The following is a 16,109-nucleotide window of genomic DNA, read 5'->3' on the forward strand; positions in this document are numbered from 1 at the left end:
CCCACCCCCTCTCCACCACACACCCACCCTACCCCCAATCTCTCTAACCCCACCCTCTCTACCCCACCTACCCACCCTAACCCCCACTTTCTCTACCCCCACCACGCACCCTACCCCACTCTCTCTATCCCAAACAAGCAAACCTACCCACACTCTCCTCCACACCCAGCCTACCCCCACTCTCTCTACCCCCACTCTCTCAACCCTCAGCCACCCTACTCTCACTCTGTATCCCCAACCACCCTACCCCTGATCTATCTAGCCCCACTCACCCAACCTACCCCTCTCGCTCTACCCCCACTCTCTCTAACCCCACACACTACCCCAGCTCCCTCTACCCCCAGCCACCCAAACCCCACTTTCTCTACCCCACCCCCCTACCCCCAACCTCTCTACCCCCACGCTCTCTACCCCCCTACCCTACCTCCACTGTTTGGTCCAAGCCTACCCACCCAACCCTGACTCTCTCTAAAGCACCCACCTACCCTATCCACACTTGCTCTATGCCCAACCCCCACTCTCTCTGCTGCCACCCTCTGCCCCACACCCACTGGACCTACCCCTTATCTCTCTACACCCATCGACCCACCCTACCTCTACTCTCTCCACCAAACCCCACCCTCTCTACACCAAGTCTCTTTACCAAACAGTTTCTACCCCTACCCAATCTAACCTCACCACCTATCCAACCCCCATTCCATCCACAGCCACCCGCCTTGCCCCCCACTCTTTTTACCCCACCCACTCTACCCTCTCCCACCCAGCACCCTATCAACACCACCCACACCACCCCCACTCTCTCTACCCCCGCCACCCACCCTATCCCCACTCTCTCCACCCACACACCCTACCCACACTTTCTCTACCCCAACCAACTTTCAATACCCCAACCCACTTTCTCTATCCCAGCCACCCACCCTACCCCTTCTCCCTCTACCCTCACCCTCTGTACCCACACCCTCTGTACCAACACCCACCCACCCTAGCAAGACCCAACATACCCCCACTGACCTGTCCCAATGCTCTCTGAATAACACACCCACCCACCCTACTCATACCCTCTCTACCCCACCCTCTCTACCCCCACCCACCTACCCCACCTCCACTGCTTGCACCACACCCACCCAACCCTGACACTCTCTAAAGCACCCACTGACCCTATCCACACTTGCTCTATGCCCACCGACACATCCCAGTCTCTCTACCAACCCCCACTCTCTCTGCCACCACCCTCTCCCCTGCACCCACTGGACCTACCCCTTATCTCTCTACACCAACCCTCACCCTCTCTGCACCCACTCTCTTTAACAAACACTTTCTACCCCTACCCAATCTAACCTATCCAATTCCCATTACATCTACACCCACCCACCTTGCCCTCTACTCCACCCACTGTACCCTCACCCACCCAACACCCTATCCACACACTCTCTAAACAACCCACACCACCCCCACTCTCTCTACCCCCACCAGCCCACCCTATCCACACTCTCTCCCCCCACACACCCTACCCACACTTTCTCTACCCCAACCATCTTTCTATACCCCAAACCACTTTCTCTATCCCAGCCACCTACCCTACCCCCTTCTCTCACTACCCACACCCTCTGTACCCACACCCTCTGTACCTCCACCCACCCTCCCTAGTGACACCCTCCCTACATGCCCCCAATCACCCGGCCCGATTCTTTCTACCCCTACCCACCGACCCTACCACCACTTTCTCTACCCCCAGTCACCCAACCTATACCTACACTCTCCATTCCCAGCCACTCACCCTACCCCAATCTCTCTATCTGCGCCCACTAAGCCTACCCCACTCTCTCTACCCCACCCACCCTACCCCCATTCTCTCTACACTCACCAACCCTAACCCTGCTCTCTCTAACCCCACCCCATCCTACCACTGTTCTCTCTACCCCATCCACCCAACCCCCATCTATCTACAATCCCACTCTCTCTAAAACCAACCCACCCTACCCCTGCGCTCTCTACCCCATCCACCCTACCCCACCCTCTATACCCCCACCCACCATATTCCCACCATCTCTACCCCCACCCTCTCTACAACCACTCTCTCTACCCCACTCATCTAGCCTACCCCACTCTCTCTACCCCATCCACATACCCTACTCCCACACTCTCTACCCCCACCCACCCTACCCCCATTCTCTCAACCCCCATTCTCTCTACCCCACCCACCCCACCCCCATTCTCTCCACCCCCCCACCACACCCCCATTCTCTCCACCACCACCCACCCACCCCACCCCCATTCTCTCCACCCCCACCCACCTGCCTATCGCCACTCTCTGTATCCCCACTGACCCACCCTACCCACAGCCTCTCTACCCACACCCACCCACTCTAACCCAACTTTCTCTACCCCACCTACCCCCACTCTCTTTATCGCCACTCGCCCTAACCCCACTCGCTCTACCCCCACCTACACACCATACCCCCACACTCTAACCCCACCATCTGTACACCCAGCCACCCTACCCCACTCTCTCTACCCCGCCTACCTACCGTACCCCCTCTCCCTTTATCACGACTCACCCTAACCCCACTCTCTCTACACTCACTTACCCACCATACCCCCACTCTCTTTAACCCCACTCTCTCTACCCCCACCGACCCAACCCCCACTCCCTCTCCACCCCTCCCCACCTACCACCACGCACCCCACTGTCTATACTCGCACATCCTTCCTCTCACACTCGCTTTATTTCTTACCTTCTCACTCTCAAACTTTCTCCCTCATATTTCCTCTTGATCATCATCAATGGCACCCTCTCTCAATCATTTCCTACCTTGCTCTATTCTCCTTCATTCTCACTATCTTTCACACTGGCACCCCTCATCACATCCTCCTTTGAAACTTTGCACTCTCCACATTGCACCTTGGTGCCTATAATGAAAAATGCAAAAAACGGCAGAAAACGCCAAAACTATTGGTTTTGCCAATGCTTGTTTTTTGGAAGTTCCTACTGGGGTTTGGCATTGAGATGCTAATGTGCCAACTCACCTGTTTACCAAAACAGGCCTCAAACATGTTATGCCTGACTGTGCCCCCATGCTTTGGCTAATTATTAAGTAATCAGAACAAGCAAAGACTCAGCAAGTGTCAGACTGCCAGGCCTGCGCAGGCCCTGCTGCTCATATAGCACATGCCCTGATAATGGCTTTGAAGCTGCTCTGCTGTGGACGTTCCCAATGTCCAGCTGGGAGTAATTCACATGAGTGGTCGCATTGAATAGAAGGGCCCAACGGCCGGAGGCCCTGGAGGAAGCCTGAATCCACCACTGCCTCCATTGATGTACTTTCTCTTCTCATGTGCTATGGCTTCTGCAGAGTTCTATTGTTCCCTTCAAGCAGACCTAAAACGTAGGACGTCTTGCCCCTTATAACTGCTGTCATCTCGTCAAAAAACAAACAGGTAGCTCTGCCAGCGGAGTTAGAAAAATGGTGTGTAAACTGAGAAAAAAACATGACGTGGATACAAAATCACATGCACGAGGAAGAGAGGTTTAAGGGCTGCACCACTTAACACACTCAGCAGAGAGGAGTTAATTCAGATACAGGGAGGCAACACTCCATGAAGCTTAAATGAGGTGTTGACTTCCCAAAATTACATGAGGGTGCACTAATCAGATTGCAGTCTGGATATGATATGACAGGCATGAGACAAACATTTTTAATATTGTGCTGGTTATTTTTAATCGAGATGTGTTAGGTTTCATTTGGCTATTCGCCCTTGACTGGCTGGACTCCTTAAGAGGGAGGGCAGGATTGCTGACTAGGCATCTGTTTTTCCTATATAAGCTGGGAGGGTGGACATTTGGTTCAAGGCTTTCGGTAAGTACCTTCATACAGTAAGTTAAGCTGAATGCGTTCTTTGTTTATTTAACTGATACTTTATAATGTTTGGCACACTTAATTTGATGCTCCATAAAATGATCATTTATGTTTGCAGCAAACCCACCGCATTCACAAAACGCAAATGCACTTTCATTAGTCAACACATGCTTCGATTTCAATGACATCCAATTAAAAGAAATCCGTGCTTAGGTTTTTTGACCTTTGCCAGGAGATCATAGTGCCTAGAAGCAGTTACGCCTGATAAGTATGCAAGTACATGCTTGAGATCCGCTAGGCTGCATTAACTAGCAGGTGTCCTCATGCTGCATCTCTGCCTGCAACCTCTGCCTTGACAGTGGCTGCAGCTGCAGTCAGCATCTCCACCGCCATCCCCAGCTCACTTGATCGTGGCCAGCCACAGCGCCCCAGCATATTTATGGTTTCAAATGATTTCATTTTTGTTTTTCTAGGCGGGCGTTTGGTGAACTATTTCCATCGGATCTGTGTGGTGTTGCGAGGTAAGATTTGTTTGAACACAACGCTATATCTGGAATGGCACAACCCTAAGGGGGTAGCACGGCCATATACAGATGCACGATGCATAACGATTATTAGACAACTACTAACGCAGAATATACGAAAGCTAAACCTTAGTGCTTCAATGCCATGCCAAAACCAACAAGAAAGTTTCATTGCGGGCCATGTTCTTTATAACTTAGTGTACAGTGTATACCTGAAACGCACGTGTAGAACTCTTACGCATTACTTTTATATGGCAACATATTTGTGGTGATTTGTATAGGGGACAGGGGGCACAGAGCGGAATCACTGCTTCTGCCACCCACAATCCCTATTCACGCAATCCGCCTTCTTTTTACACTGGCTAAAAGCAGGGAGATTCCCTAGGAGTCCATGGTAAACACCCCCTGCCATGCAAAATGGAAGGAACCATTTACTAAATGTGCATTAGTTAGTGCAAAAGCAAAGGTATACAGGTGATTGATTATGCGTGCATGTAGACCTCTGTTTGCTCTTTGCATTGCAAATGACTAACATTGCGTGGACGGGGCATGTTTGCATGTCAGTGCAAATGCACAGGTCCCCTCCATTCAATTTCCATTTCCCATTAACATGACTTCTAATGCGTCTAGGCATGGTGCAATACAAAAGCACACAATTGTATTTAACATAAAACATGAGCTCTAAATCATGGAGAAATGTGACTATTATAAAACGCACAAAGTAGTCACATTCTAAATGTGTACATATTCATGAAAGAAAACACTTCATAGCTGAAAACAGGCACTAATGGGATAAGTGTGATAAAAGTAAAATGCCTTCAAATCGTTTCTAAAGCAATGAGCACTTTAGTCACACAAAGTGAAATCAGATGACTCTTTGTTCTTGGAATGCCACGTTTTCAGTCCTGATCTTTCGCTAAAGCAATCGATTCATTCTGGGAGCAGCAGTCCTTGTTGCAAATAAACCAATTCCACTAACACGTCTGACCGCAATGATATCTGATAGGGAAGACCCAGGAGCATCAATCCGGTGCCCCATGTACTTGGACCGATCTGGTCACCATGTGAGCCCTGTCAGCTCTTCCACTAAATGTTTGAGTCTCTGTTTTCTGTTGACTTCCCCAAAGGGCCGTTCAAGGGTAGCGGGCTATGTTATTCTCTTCCTTTAGGAGCCCGACAGCTATAATGTCTCCCAAACAAAATGATTTCCTGCTTCATGGAGGTATTTTAGCTCTCACCCATGCCATGCATTATTGAGAAGCACACTACGCCTTACGTCACAGCTTAATGTACTTTCAGCCCTCTTCACTAGCAATTGTATAATAATACCTCAATCTGGTATTCACTCCCTCTGCCTACTTGTGACCTTGACGAATAAGGTCGCTAGCAATTTACCCCACCTCCGGTTGATGCATATAGTCTTTTTCCCAAATGGACCAGACACTCTCGGACTACAAGACCAATCCTCTCTCTCTGGCCTCACCCACTAAGTGCTCATAACAAGACCTTCAAAATTAAATGTGAAATGCTCTCCTCCTCTTTATGCCCACACTTGACAGTCACACGCTGTGGCATTGCAGTTCCTTACATACTATGCCCATCCTGGCTGAGCCACCACATACCAAGGCTCTGTGTTCTTCAACTCAGCATTTGCAAAGCCTCCCTAAACATTCTTATAAAGGCTCTGAACATGTCTCCCAGCTCTTTGATGGAGAGTCATAGTTTTTCCTTTCATTTTACTTGTCCCTTAAGTCTTTTATATGAGTCTGCTTTTATTGTTAAGCAGATAATGGGCAGGGACACTCATTGCAAACTGACCTCACAAAGGGGGAAACATACAGACAGTATGAACACAGCTACTCTAAGCTCCCCTCATTAAAACAAGTGACACAGCATGGACAGACAATGCAAGTTTCAATTCCAGGGAACGGTTGCAGCAAAGGTGCAGGCTCCCATGCAGACTTCCAGCTTCCACATGTGCACTCCGATCCACTCCCCAATGCCACTCTCCTCCATACAGCTTTTACCAGGGACCAAATGCAAGATGGGTAGAAGGGACGGGCAACTCAAGTCACCCGCCTGGTGCTTGCTAAGTCTGGCTCTTAAGTGACCCTCATTTGGAGGGTAGGACCCTCTTTAGATTCTTCAAATGATCACTTGCCTACAATGATCCTCAGAATGAGCTTTCACAGCTTAGAGCAGCGATGCTCGCCATTTCTTGGAAGGCATTGCAGTTATTTTGCAGATACCACTCTATTTAATTGGACAGCTTTTCATGAGCAATTTTCTAAGAACTGCCAGGCCAAAGAGGAAATGTACCCGTGAATTCAGCTACATATTAATTTGCAACATGCAAGTAGTGTAAGTGCCCAAAATAAAGTCTATTTATTTATTATGTAGTTCTAAAATTGTTGGAATAAATATGCTCCACCCTGAGATCACATAATGAACAAATCAATGAAAGCATCAGTAACTCAGAGGCGGTCATGTCCAGCATTGTTTAAATAGTCATGTTCATTAAATGCTAACGTTTTGAAAGTGAGTGTCAAAGGCTATTGTTGGCGCCATCTCGACATTTCTGCACGAGGTCACTCTCCTCCCACATCTCCGGCCCCTTACTTGGCTTGCCCCCTCTCCATCCCTCTCCTGCTTCTACTGCGAATTGTCTGCTTCGATTGGTTCATGGCTTGGCGCCAGAAACTGCAGGCCCTGAGGAAGCAATTGCGCCTCTGGAATGACAAGGCACGGACGTTCTTGTTATGTCAAAAAATATTCCTGCCGGATTATATCTTGTGTTTTCACCTCCCAGCTGGACACTATGATACAGCAACTCATAACAGGCACCAAAAGGAAGTTGGTTTGCTTTAATTCTTGTGTGGAGTGGAATAGGAGGTCTCCAACACCTGTGAGCATTATAGTTTTCAGGAGGGTGCCACCTATTTGCCAGGGGGCTTCTAGCACAACCCAACCCGTTGTAATTCAGAACAGCATAACAAAAAAAACACTGCTTGGCGCCCCTGCTGGCCGGTACCCAAAGCAGCAGCCTAGTTTGCCTAGTAATTGCACGTGGCCTGAGTGCACAGTTCAATAATGCTGGCCCACAAAGCATAAAAACTCCAAACCCACGCAGCAAATTAACTTAACAAAATATAGCTTTATAGAAACATGTTCCTAGGATTCTCCCTGAAAGGAGGCCTGGGCAGAATAGAGGATGCTTATCAGTGTGAGGCAATTCAGAAAACTATGTGACTTGAAACCGAATACATGTACTTCTCCACAGTACAACTTTAAACGCAAGGAAATGACAACACTAGCCAAGTAATTTAAGAAGCTGAAAACTTTAATGGAAAAGTTGTCCTTTTGCATTTCACTGGAGGTGATACAATACTACACTGGAAAAGCAAATACAACCACTTTTGCAAAAATCCCTTTCTCTGGTTTACAGCCAGCAAACTCGTTAATATTGATGTTTTACAACCTGTAGATTCATACTATTACAAGAGGTAGAATAAAGAGTTTGGAGGGAGTCAGCAAGAGGGTCCAACATCAGGGGCCGTTCAGCTTCTTACAAATTAGCAATAAGGGCACTGGCAGCGAGAAAACTGAACAGATCACGGAATCGGAGTAAAGTGAAAGCACAAGCTCTGGCTCCCTTGAGCAGGTCCGAAGTGCTCATCCTTGGGGTACTGAAGTAATATCCTAACCCGGGGAAGAATATTTTACAAGATGCCAGGAGTATCCCTGAAACCCTGAAGGGTCTTCCAGAGGAAAATAGTCTCAGAATGCACCCCTTTACTGAGGGTCTGCCCCCTGCTAAAGCACTTATAACAACTCGGCCTGGGTCTGCAAAAGCGTTCCCTTGTACTCAGCTTTTGCAGCAGCGAATCAGGTGCCACACGCAATGGCTACGTGGCCCTCAGATCCACGCTAAGAGATTGGTGGGTGACAACGTCATTGTCTGACTGCGTGCGTGCCTATGCTCTGATGCCCAAACACACACTAGCACAGTCTGCACAGGGGCTCCAGATTGAGTAAAGGTTTTTCTCATGGGGAACTGAACAGGAATCAGTACAGAGTGACACTATGGCTGAGTTGAACCAACATACCCCCTGCCTGACACAAATGTCCACTCAGTGAACATTGCGTAATATGTTTGGCCACAGGCAATAACTGTTCAAAAAATACAGTGCGGATTGGTCCAAACGGGCTTTGGAAGTCTTTCTGAGAAATGTCCAGAACTATGGCAACCAAGTGGACGTGAATAGCAAATGACAGTATGTTGCCTTTGATACATAGCATAACTATCATGTCACTGGGAGGAGTGTATTGACAGGAATTGTTATTTACCTATTTCATGGATTACTCTGCTGCATACCTCTAACTTTGTAAACATTTAAAAATGCGAAAAACATGCTTTTTGAAATCGGACAAAAACGTAAGAAGTCTGCTACTGTTAATATCTTGAAATACACCCCAATACCATGCAGCAGATACCATTTAGAGTGTGCTGTGATCATTCACTTTCTTACATTTATGTGACCCTTGATAACGATATACACACATTTGAAGTACATTGAGACCACTCATTTCTTTTCTGTCCTCCTAGTGATACTCTTCAGCCATGGGGGACTCAGAAATGGCAGTCTTTGGGGAGGCTGCGCAGTACCTGCGTAAGTCTGACAAGGAGCGTATAGAAGCCCAGAACAAGCCCTTTGATGCTAAGAACAGCTGTTACGTGGATGATGAAAAAGAACTCTTTGTAAAGGGAATGATCACGGCTCGAGAGGGTGGCAAAGTCACCGTCAAGACCGATGATGGCAGGGTAAGACACATATCACATGAACAATAACAAATATTATGAAATGTAATATCATTCACTCACCAGACTCATTTCTTCTCTTTGTTTTTTTCACAGACTGTAACAGTCAAAGACACTCAGGTCTACCCTCAGAATCCTCCCAAGTACGACAAGATTGAAGATATGGTCATAATGACCCATCTGAATGAGCCCTCTGTGCTGTATAACCTCGCTGAGCGATACGCGGCCTGGATGATCTATGTAAGTACTGCATACCTTTCTGCTCCTCCAGCAGCACTCTGGCACTATGAAGAACACACTATCACCTTAGGTATTAATCAGGGCTCAAATTGAGGGTACACGCAGGTGAACAGAGTCCACCCACTTTTTTCACAGTGTGGACAAAGTCCCCCAGGGTATTTTAGAGATCGTGCATAAAATGAGAACATTTGACTGTCTTCTTTGAATTAATGCAGACGTGGGGATTCGAACGGCAGTTGCCGGGTTCCCAGGCCAGACACTTCACCACTACACCATGTAACCTGATGAAAAAGACACTACAACTTAAGTTGAAATTACATGTTTGGGACTGCATATTCCAGGGCAAACCTGGTATTGATTCGTGGAGTTTAAAACATACACACCGTTTAACATTTTCATACACTATTAGAAGAAAATATCCTCTCTTCATTTTTGGTGGGTGTTGATTTTAGGAAAGGCGAATATCATTCATCGTGTGCAATTTGTAAGGTTATGGAAGCCAATTGAATGACCTTTGCATATGTCACCTTGATATGCTAATTTCTGGTGACATCACACACCACTGATAACAGATTACAAAGAATAACAATGCATGCCTATGGGAGCTTGTGAGGGGGTCTAAAGTCTGAGTTTTACTTATAACAAAACAACTGTGCCTATACCTAAGGAGGTGTGTCCTAATGTGTGTTATGATGATGTTTTTGTCAGTGTTATATATCTATGAAGTAGGACACAGAATTAGAAAAATTAAAAGTGCAGACATATTATCTTGTTTTGAAATAATTTGAAACATTAAGCTCGAAAAGACTGTTGAAGAAAGCACCTTGAAGATGTACCTATAATAACACAAATAGACATTTGTTCTAAGCAATGCATTTTGAAACATGGATAGTTAATCTTTCACAAGGGTAAATGCGGTCACTATCAACCAAAGTTACTGATTAATTACACAGGCAAAGATCTGAAACAGAAAATGAATGACTTGCGCATCGACAGCAGGGCATTGATAGGTGCGACTTTAAGGAGTCCCAACTTTCATTACGTTTCCAAAGCATATTCTGGTGGTGACTTCAGCAATGTAGCTAGATAAGTGGGTAAGAGACTCGAAGGGCGGTATACGGATACCCTTCCTTGAATATCTATCAGTTCTTGGAGCCGTCTTCATGGTTCTAAACTCTGGAGGCAGAGGAATGAGCAGGACATTAGAATGAGCAACTATGAATAATCCTGTCTAGGACCGGGTTCAAACTATGGATTTGGTTAATGAACAGTACAAGTGACCTCCGATATAAGAAGTTGCACAATAATGGCTATGACGAATCAAGCATTCTAACACAACAGTATGCAACATAAAGGTCCTAAGGTTCAGATGGCTAAGCAACTAGCATGATATGGGAAAAGAAACATAAAGGAGGAGGCCCAGCTTTACATATAGTGAAAGAGTCTTAAAAAAGCAATCCACATACTAACATGATAAACCAGAAAGAAGTCCCCGGACACAAGCAGTTGGAATGCAAGAGTATACTCCCTCCTTACATAGCGTTTTTGTAATTGAGTAGATTCAAAGCCCTTTTAAATTATCTTATTTTAATCAGCATGGTGTATTTATCACGATGAAATAAGAGACAATAAAGAATGACCAAATCAAATGAACATGACCGTTACAAATGATTCATGCAGCATACAGTAGAAAATTCATCCCACCATTTGAAAATAGGCAGCAGAACAAAGGTTGACATTGCAAACTGGGAAATGCTGTCCTTTTCAGCTTCACAGTACCAAACCAGACAGGAGGGTGAAAGAACAGGAACATATATTGGTTTGCGCAAAATCAGATATCTCTCTTTCCATCTTGTATTAATGTAGGGAACTAATTGAAGACACAGGTGGCAAATACATAATCAAAAGCAATCAAGAAATTTGATTACCAAGAATGCAAATGTGAAACAAGGTTGCATAACACACTGAGCTACAGATTATTTTCTCTGAGGTATAAGGCTTATGTGAAAATGATAACCTGCATGGCACACACAACAGACTAATATGTCAATTCTTGTTGTCCACCTGAGCTCTTCAGAGGCAATGATAACATTTAGTAACTGCTGTGGGACTCCGACTTGTGGGGGTAGTGGAGAGGTTCACCTTGTTTCAAGGATTAAAATAGAGCAATCTACCTGCATGGAGTATTCCCTGTCGAGGGCAGTGTTCCTGAAGCCAAGATGTGACAGAGTCAAGAGAAGGGGTGGTGGTGATGATCAACTGTGTCAAAGGCAGAAGAGAGATCATGTAGAATCAGGATAGACGACAGGTGGTGGTGATGAGCAGGGTTGAGATAGACTTGGGTTACCACTGTCTCAATGGAGTGTTTGCTGCAGGACATAGATTGGAGGGGGATGCTAAGTGCATTAGCCTCCAGATAAGTTTTCATGAGGTTGAAAACCACACGTTCAAGAACTTTGGAATAGTGGGAAAGGAGGCAGGCTAATAGTTGGCTTGTTTTTTGGGATCTACAGTTGCTTTCTTTAAACAGAATCTGACACTTGCAACCTATAAGCAGGCTGGGCAGATAAGTGTGGGATATGAAAGGATAAAGGGAAAAGAGAGTAGTAGGAGCAAGTCAGAGTGGCAGGTTTATTTGTTTATTTATTGTTTTCTTGTTAGGCGCTTATACAGCAAGTAAAATACTGTTTCAAAGCGCCCACAGGGCAAGGGGAGGGAATGCAGGATTGAAATACATTACAACACAATATTTGATAGGAGCAGTGGAGGCAAAAGGAAGAAAAGACAGACCTATTATGCCTTGTGAGTATTCAGAACATGCAAGTGCAGCAAGGAAGAAGGCAGAAGGCGTAAGTGCTGGGGAGTCCAAGCTCATAGGTGAGCCAGGATGAAATGCTTAATATCAAAGGGGGCACCCAGATATGAACCAGGGACCTCTTCATTATTAGGTTCCTTGATTATTTGGGTTGGGACAGGATTAGTGCAAGCACAAGAGGGCTTGACGAACAGTAAGTTATGTGCCAGTTCAGCCATGCAGATGCATTTGAACTACGACAGTGAGGACATGGGAAGAGTGGAAGTTTGCGGAGCATCATAGGAGGGAGAGATAGAGGGCAGTCATGGATATCTTGTTTAATGGAGATTTTGAAGAAGTAGTTCTCAAAGCCAGTAGGTGAGAGTGAAGAGGAGAATAAACAGAGATGAAGGGGTTACAGTGTGGGCCAGAGGATCATGGATAGCTTGCAAGAACAAGACTGGAGTAAAGAGAGCAAGGTGTTAGTTGTTATTGTGGTTGGACACGTTGGAGAGCAAAGCAGGGATTAAGTGCAATGAGGGAACCCACATAGTATATTAGTCGAGAAGGGGATGGGTCTTTCACCAGTGGAGCAGATGGCTGGGGCGATCCATGGTACAGGGTGTGGGCGAGAAGGTGCAGAATGCCAAAGTAGTGGTGTTTGAAGGGAGATGTCAAAGCTGACACAAATTCAATAAATGCCAGGCCAATGGATCCAGCAAGGGGTGGTGAGCATTATTAAATGGAAGGCCTGACTTGATCAAGGTAGGGGTGCTCATAGCTCGATTTAAATTGACATTTGTTACTGTAGTTGGAGGAAGAATTGAGATGGAAAAGATATAGTGAATTCTAGTGGAGTGCAGACAAGAGTGGCCAGATGAAAATTCGGTCATCAAAAGGGTGAGTCGAGATACGCAAGGAGAGGAAGATTTGATAACGTAAGTGGCCGCAAATGTGTGTCCGAAGGTTATGGTGGACAACCTGACAATGGTCATAGAGAGAGTGGAATTTAGATGAAGAGTGGGTGGGCCCTGCTTTCTGGGTGATATTGATGTTCCCCATGCCCCATGAGTACAGTAGTGGAAAGAGATCTAGTGGTAGATGAAAGTCATGGAGAAAAAGAGGTTGGGGCTGGGGATGCCCAAGGGGGTAATAGATTCGAATGATTGTAAGAAGGTTTGGTGCATGAAGTTTAAGGGCAATGTGTTGGAAGAAGTCATGGGGCCAAGGGGTGGCTGTGCTAATTTATCTGCTCATAAGGTCATCCCTGTCACCATTCTCAAAAGGGTGATGGGAGTAGCCGAAGGTACAAGCCTACAAGAGTATCTGTGTCATATGGTGGATCCGTATGTCAGTGAAAAACATCACAGATAGATAATGGTGGAGTTGGAGTGGTCATTACAAAATGAAAATTTGTAGCAGAAAAAGGTTGGTCACTCCATAGTCTCAGAGTGAGTTAAGTAGTGGAGCGGAACAAGATCGAGGGAAGAGGAGTTTCCCCTGATCGTAAATGAGAGGCAGAGATGAGGTTTGAATGCATTGTGTGTAGCAACCAGTGTGTCATCGTGAAGCGGTTGCAAGGAATGGGATTGGGAATATGTGCAGATCCCAACTGAAGGATGGAGACAGGGTGGGTCGGCAGAAGAGGGGGCCTTTGCATGAGCATGTTGTAAAACAGAAGTAGATTGGAGGGTTTGCACAGCCAGGAAACAGCACATTTCAAACAGTAGTTGTAGGAAATCAACAATCTCCTGCAGGGTTTACAAATAAGCTATAACCAGAATCAGGATTAGGGTCAAGTAGCAGCTCAATACAGTTGTTACAGGGCAGGCAGTGGGCAAGAAAAACAAACACCAATGTAAGAAACACAGGTCAGATACAGGGACATACTATCATTCTTTCAGAGCAGGCAGCACAAGATGAGCCTTGGGAGTGATGTACCTGCACATTCATCATACAGTGACATTTTGTAAAATTCAAAACGGTTCTCTTGCTCACAAAGGATGCCAAATAAATAAAGCTAACTAATCAGAAAATGTAGTCAGTGATTAAAAGAGACAGCTTTTTCTCAGCCTTATGAACACTATTGTCAAGTTTAGCTAAGAATGACAGTTTATATACCAACAGTAGCTAACAAAAACATACAATTTATTAACAAGCCATCTTTCATTTCAGACCTACTCTGGCCTTTTCTGTGCCACTGTAAACCCCTACAAGTGGCTGCCAGTGTACAATCCTGAGGTGGTCAATGCCTACAGAGGCAAGAAACGTCAGGAAGCCCCACCTCACATCTTCTCCATCTCTGATAATGCCTATCAGTTCATGCTTACAGGTAAAGTTCCCCTCTTATGACTGCTCATTACACTGAAAAGCATTTTGTAATTATCTATTGCAATAATACTTTTTCTGGTCACAGATCGTGAAAACCAGTCTGTCCTGATTACGTGAGTAGAACATCAGCATTACACTGCTGAGATGTGTTTATTCCTTATCACTAGAATTATGTATAACAGGATTTTGATGACTATTATATGTTAATTGTTCTCGCTCTACTTAGCGGAGAATCCGGTGCTGGAAAGACTGTGAACACCAAGCGTGTCATCCAGTACTTTGCAACAATTGCAGTGGCTGGTGATAAGAAAAAGGATAGCGCAGCCATGTCCAACAAGCTGCAGGTTTGTACATTCTGACAGTTGCACCGTGCATTGCTATACTTGCTGCTCCTAAAGAATTTTGTGATCGGCTAGTTAATTCATCATGAACATTTACTCTATTAGGGAACTCTGGAGGATCAAATCATCCAGGCTAACCCGCTGCTTGAAGCCTTCGGTAATGCCAAGACTGTGAGGAATGACAACTCCTCTCGTTTTGTAAGTCTTTTGAGTATATGTGTTCCTATCACATTCACAAGAAACACATTTACAGTCCTATTGCAATATTATAATTTGTGATGACATTAGGATTTGGTTAGATGCCATTGGTAATCAATTATCGATTTTAGGATTTTTATATCCAAGGCATTTGAAGTATAATGTCTGAGGGATTGATTGTTAGTGATGGATATATGTGAGAGAAACGAAATCAAACAATAATAGTTGACTTTCCCCAAATGAAAAACAATGTATCCTGAGCCTTGTCTTAATCTCTAGGGTAAATTTATCAGAATTCATTTTGGAACCACTGGAAAACTGGCTTCTGCAGATATTGAAACTTGTAAGAAAGTCTTGACATTTCTCAAATATTATTACACAGTTAACCAAATACAAACACACAGTATCACATGTATCACACACCTTTTATTTTACAGACCTGCTGGAAAAATCCAGAGTAACATTCCAGCTTTCAGCTGAGAGGAGCTACCACATATTCTATCAAATAATGACCAACAAAAAGCCAGAGCTTGTTGGTAAGTTTCATGCTTGTTTAGTATTTCGAACCCTCTATACAATAATGGTGGAATTAGCTGTAAGAATGTTAGAATGTACATTTCTTGACTGAATCAGCATTGTTCTCTTCAGCAGCACTGGACAATTTCCAAACAAGAGGGTATTTAAATTCTAGAATGGATGAAGAAAAAGTGTTGCAGATGTTAACTTTAGACAAACATTTGAACATTTGGTAGGATTCCTATACAAAGAAAGCATTTTATTTTGGTTTGTTAGAACAGTTTAGTTTCATACATAACTGCACCAAAGTGTGTTCAGTCAAGCTAACTTTAAAAAATAGAATTAATGCGGAACACTACTTCAATGCAGCCATATTAGACCATTGCCTCTGAAAGGTCTAACATTTTATAAAGCACAGGCCAAATGTCAAATAGCTGACTCTTCCGCACTGATGATAAACCATGCATAACATGGAAGGGGATTGAAAAA

At 45.1% G+C, this 16,109-nt stretch overlaps 1 protein-coding gene across 1 annotated transcript in view; it reads left to right on the forward strand.

Moving 5' to 3' along the window:
* Positions 1–4,324: 4,324 nt before the first annotated feature.
* LOC138569504 (myosin-1B-like) overlaps positions 4,325–16,109 on the forward strand; it is a 70,796-nt gene continuing 59,011 nt past the window's right edge. Inside the window, exons 1-9 of the mRNA XM_069647536.1 lie at positions 4,325–4,378; positions 8,988–9,203; positions 9,297–9,440; positions 14,410–14,566; positions 14,651–14,678; positions 14,792–14,909; positions 15,012–15,104; positions 15,384–15,447; positions 15,542–15,640. Coding sequence (XP_069503637.1) covers positions 9,003–9,203; positions 9,297–9,440; positions 14,410–14,566; positions 14,651–14,678; positions 14,792–14,909; positions 15,012–15,104; positions 15,384–15,447; positions 15,542–15,640 — 904 coding nt within the window. The 5' untranslated portion in view covers positions 4,325–4,378; positions 8,988–9,002. The remainder of the gene's footprint in view (positions 4,379–8,987; positions 9,204–9,296; positions 9,441–14,409; positions 14,567–14,650; positions 14,679–14,791; positions 14,910–15,011; positions 15,105–15,383; positions 15,448–15,541; positions 15,641–16,109) is intronic.

The sequence above is a fragment of the Ambystoma mexicanum genome, chromosome 2q (genome assembly GCF_040938575.1).
Source record: "Ambystoma mexicanum isolate Mex_15411 chromosome 2q, UKY_AmexF1_1, whole genome shotgun sequence".
Classification (NCBI taxonomy): domain Eukaryota; kingdom Metazoa; phylum Chordata; class Amphibia; order Caudata; family Ambystomatidae; genus Ambystoma; species Ambystoma mexicanum.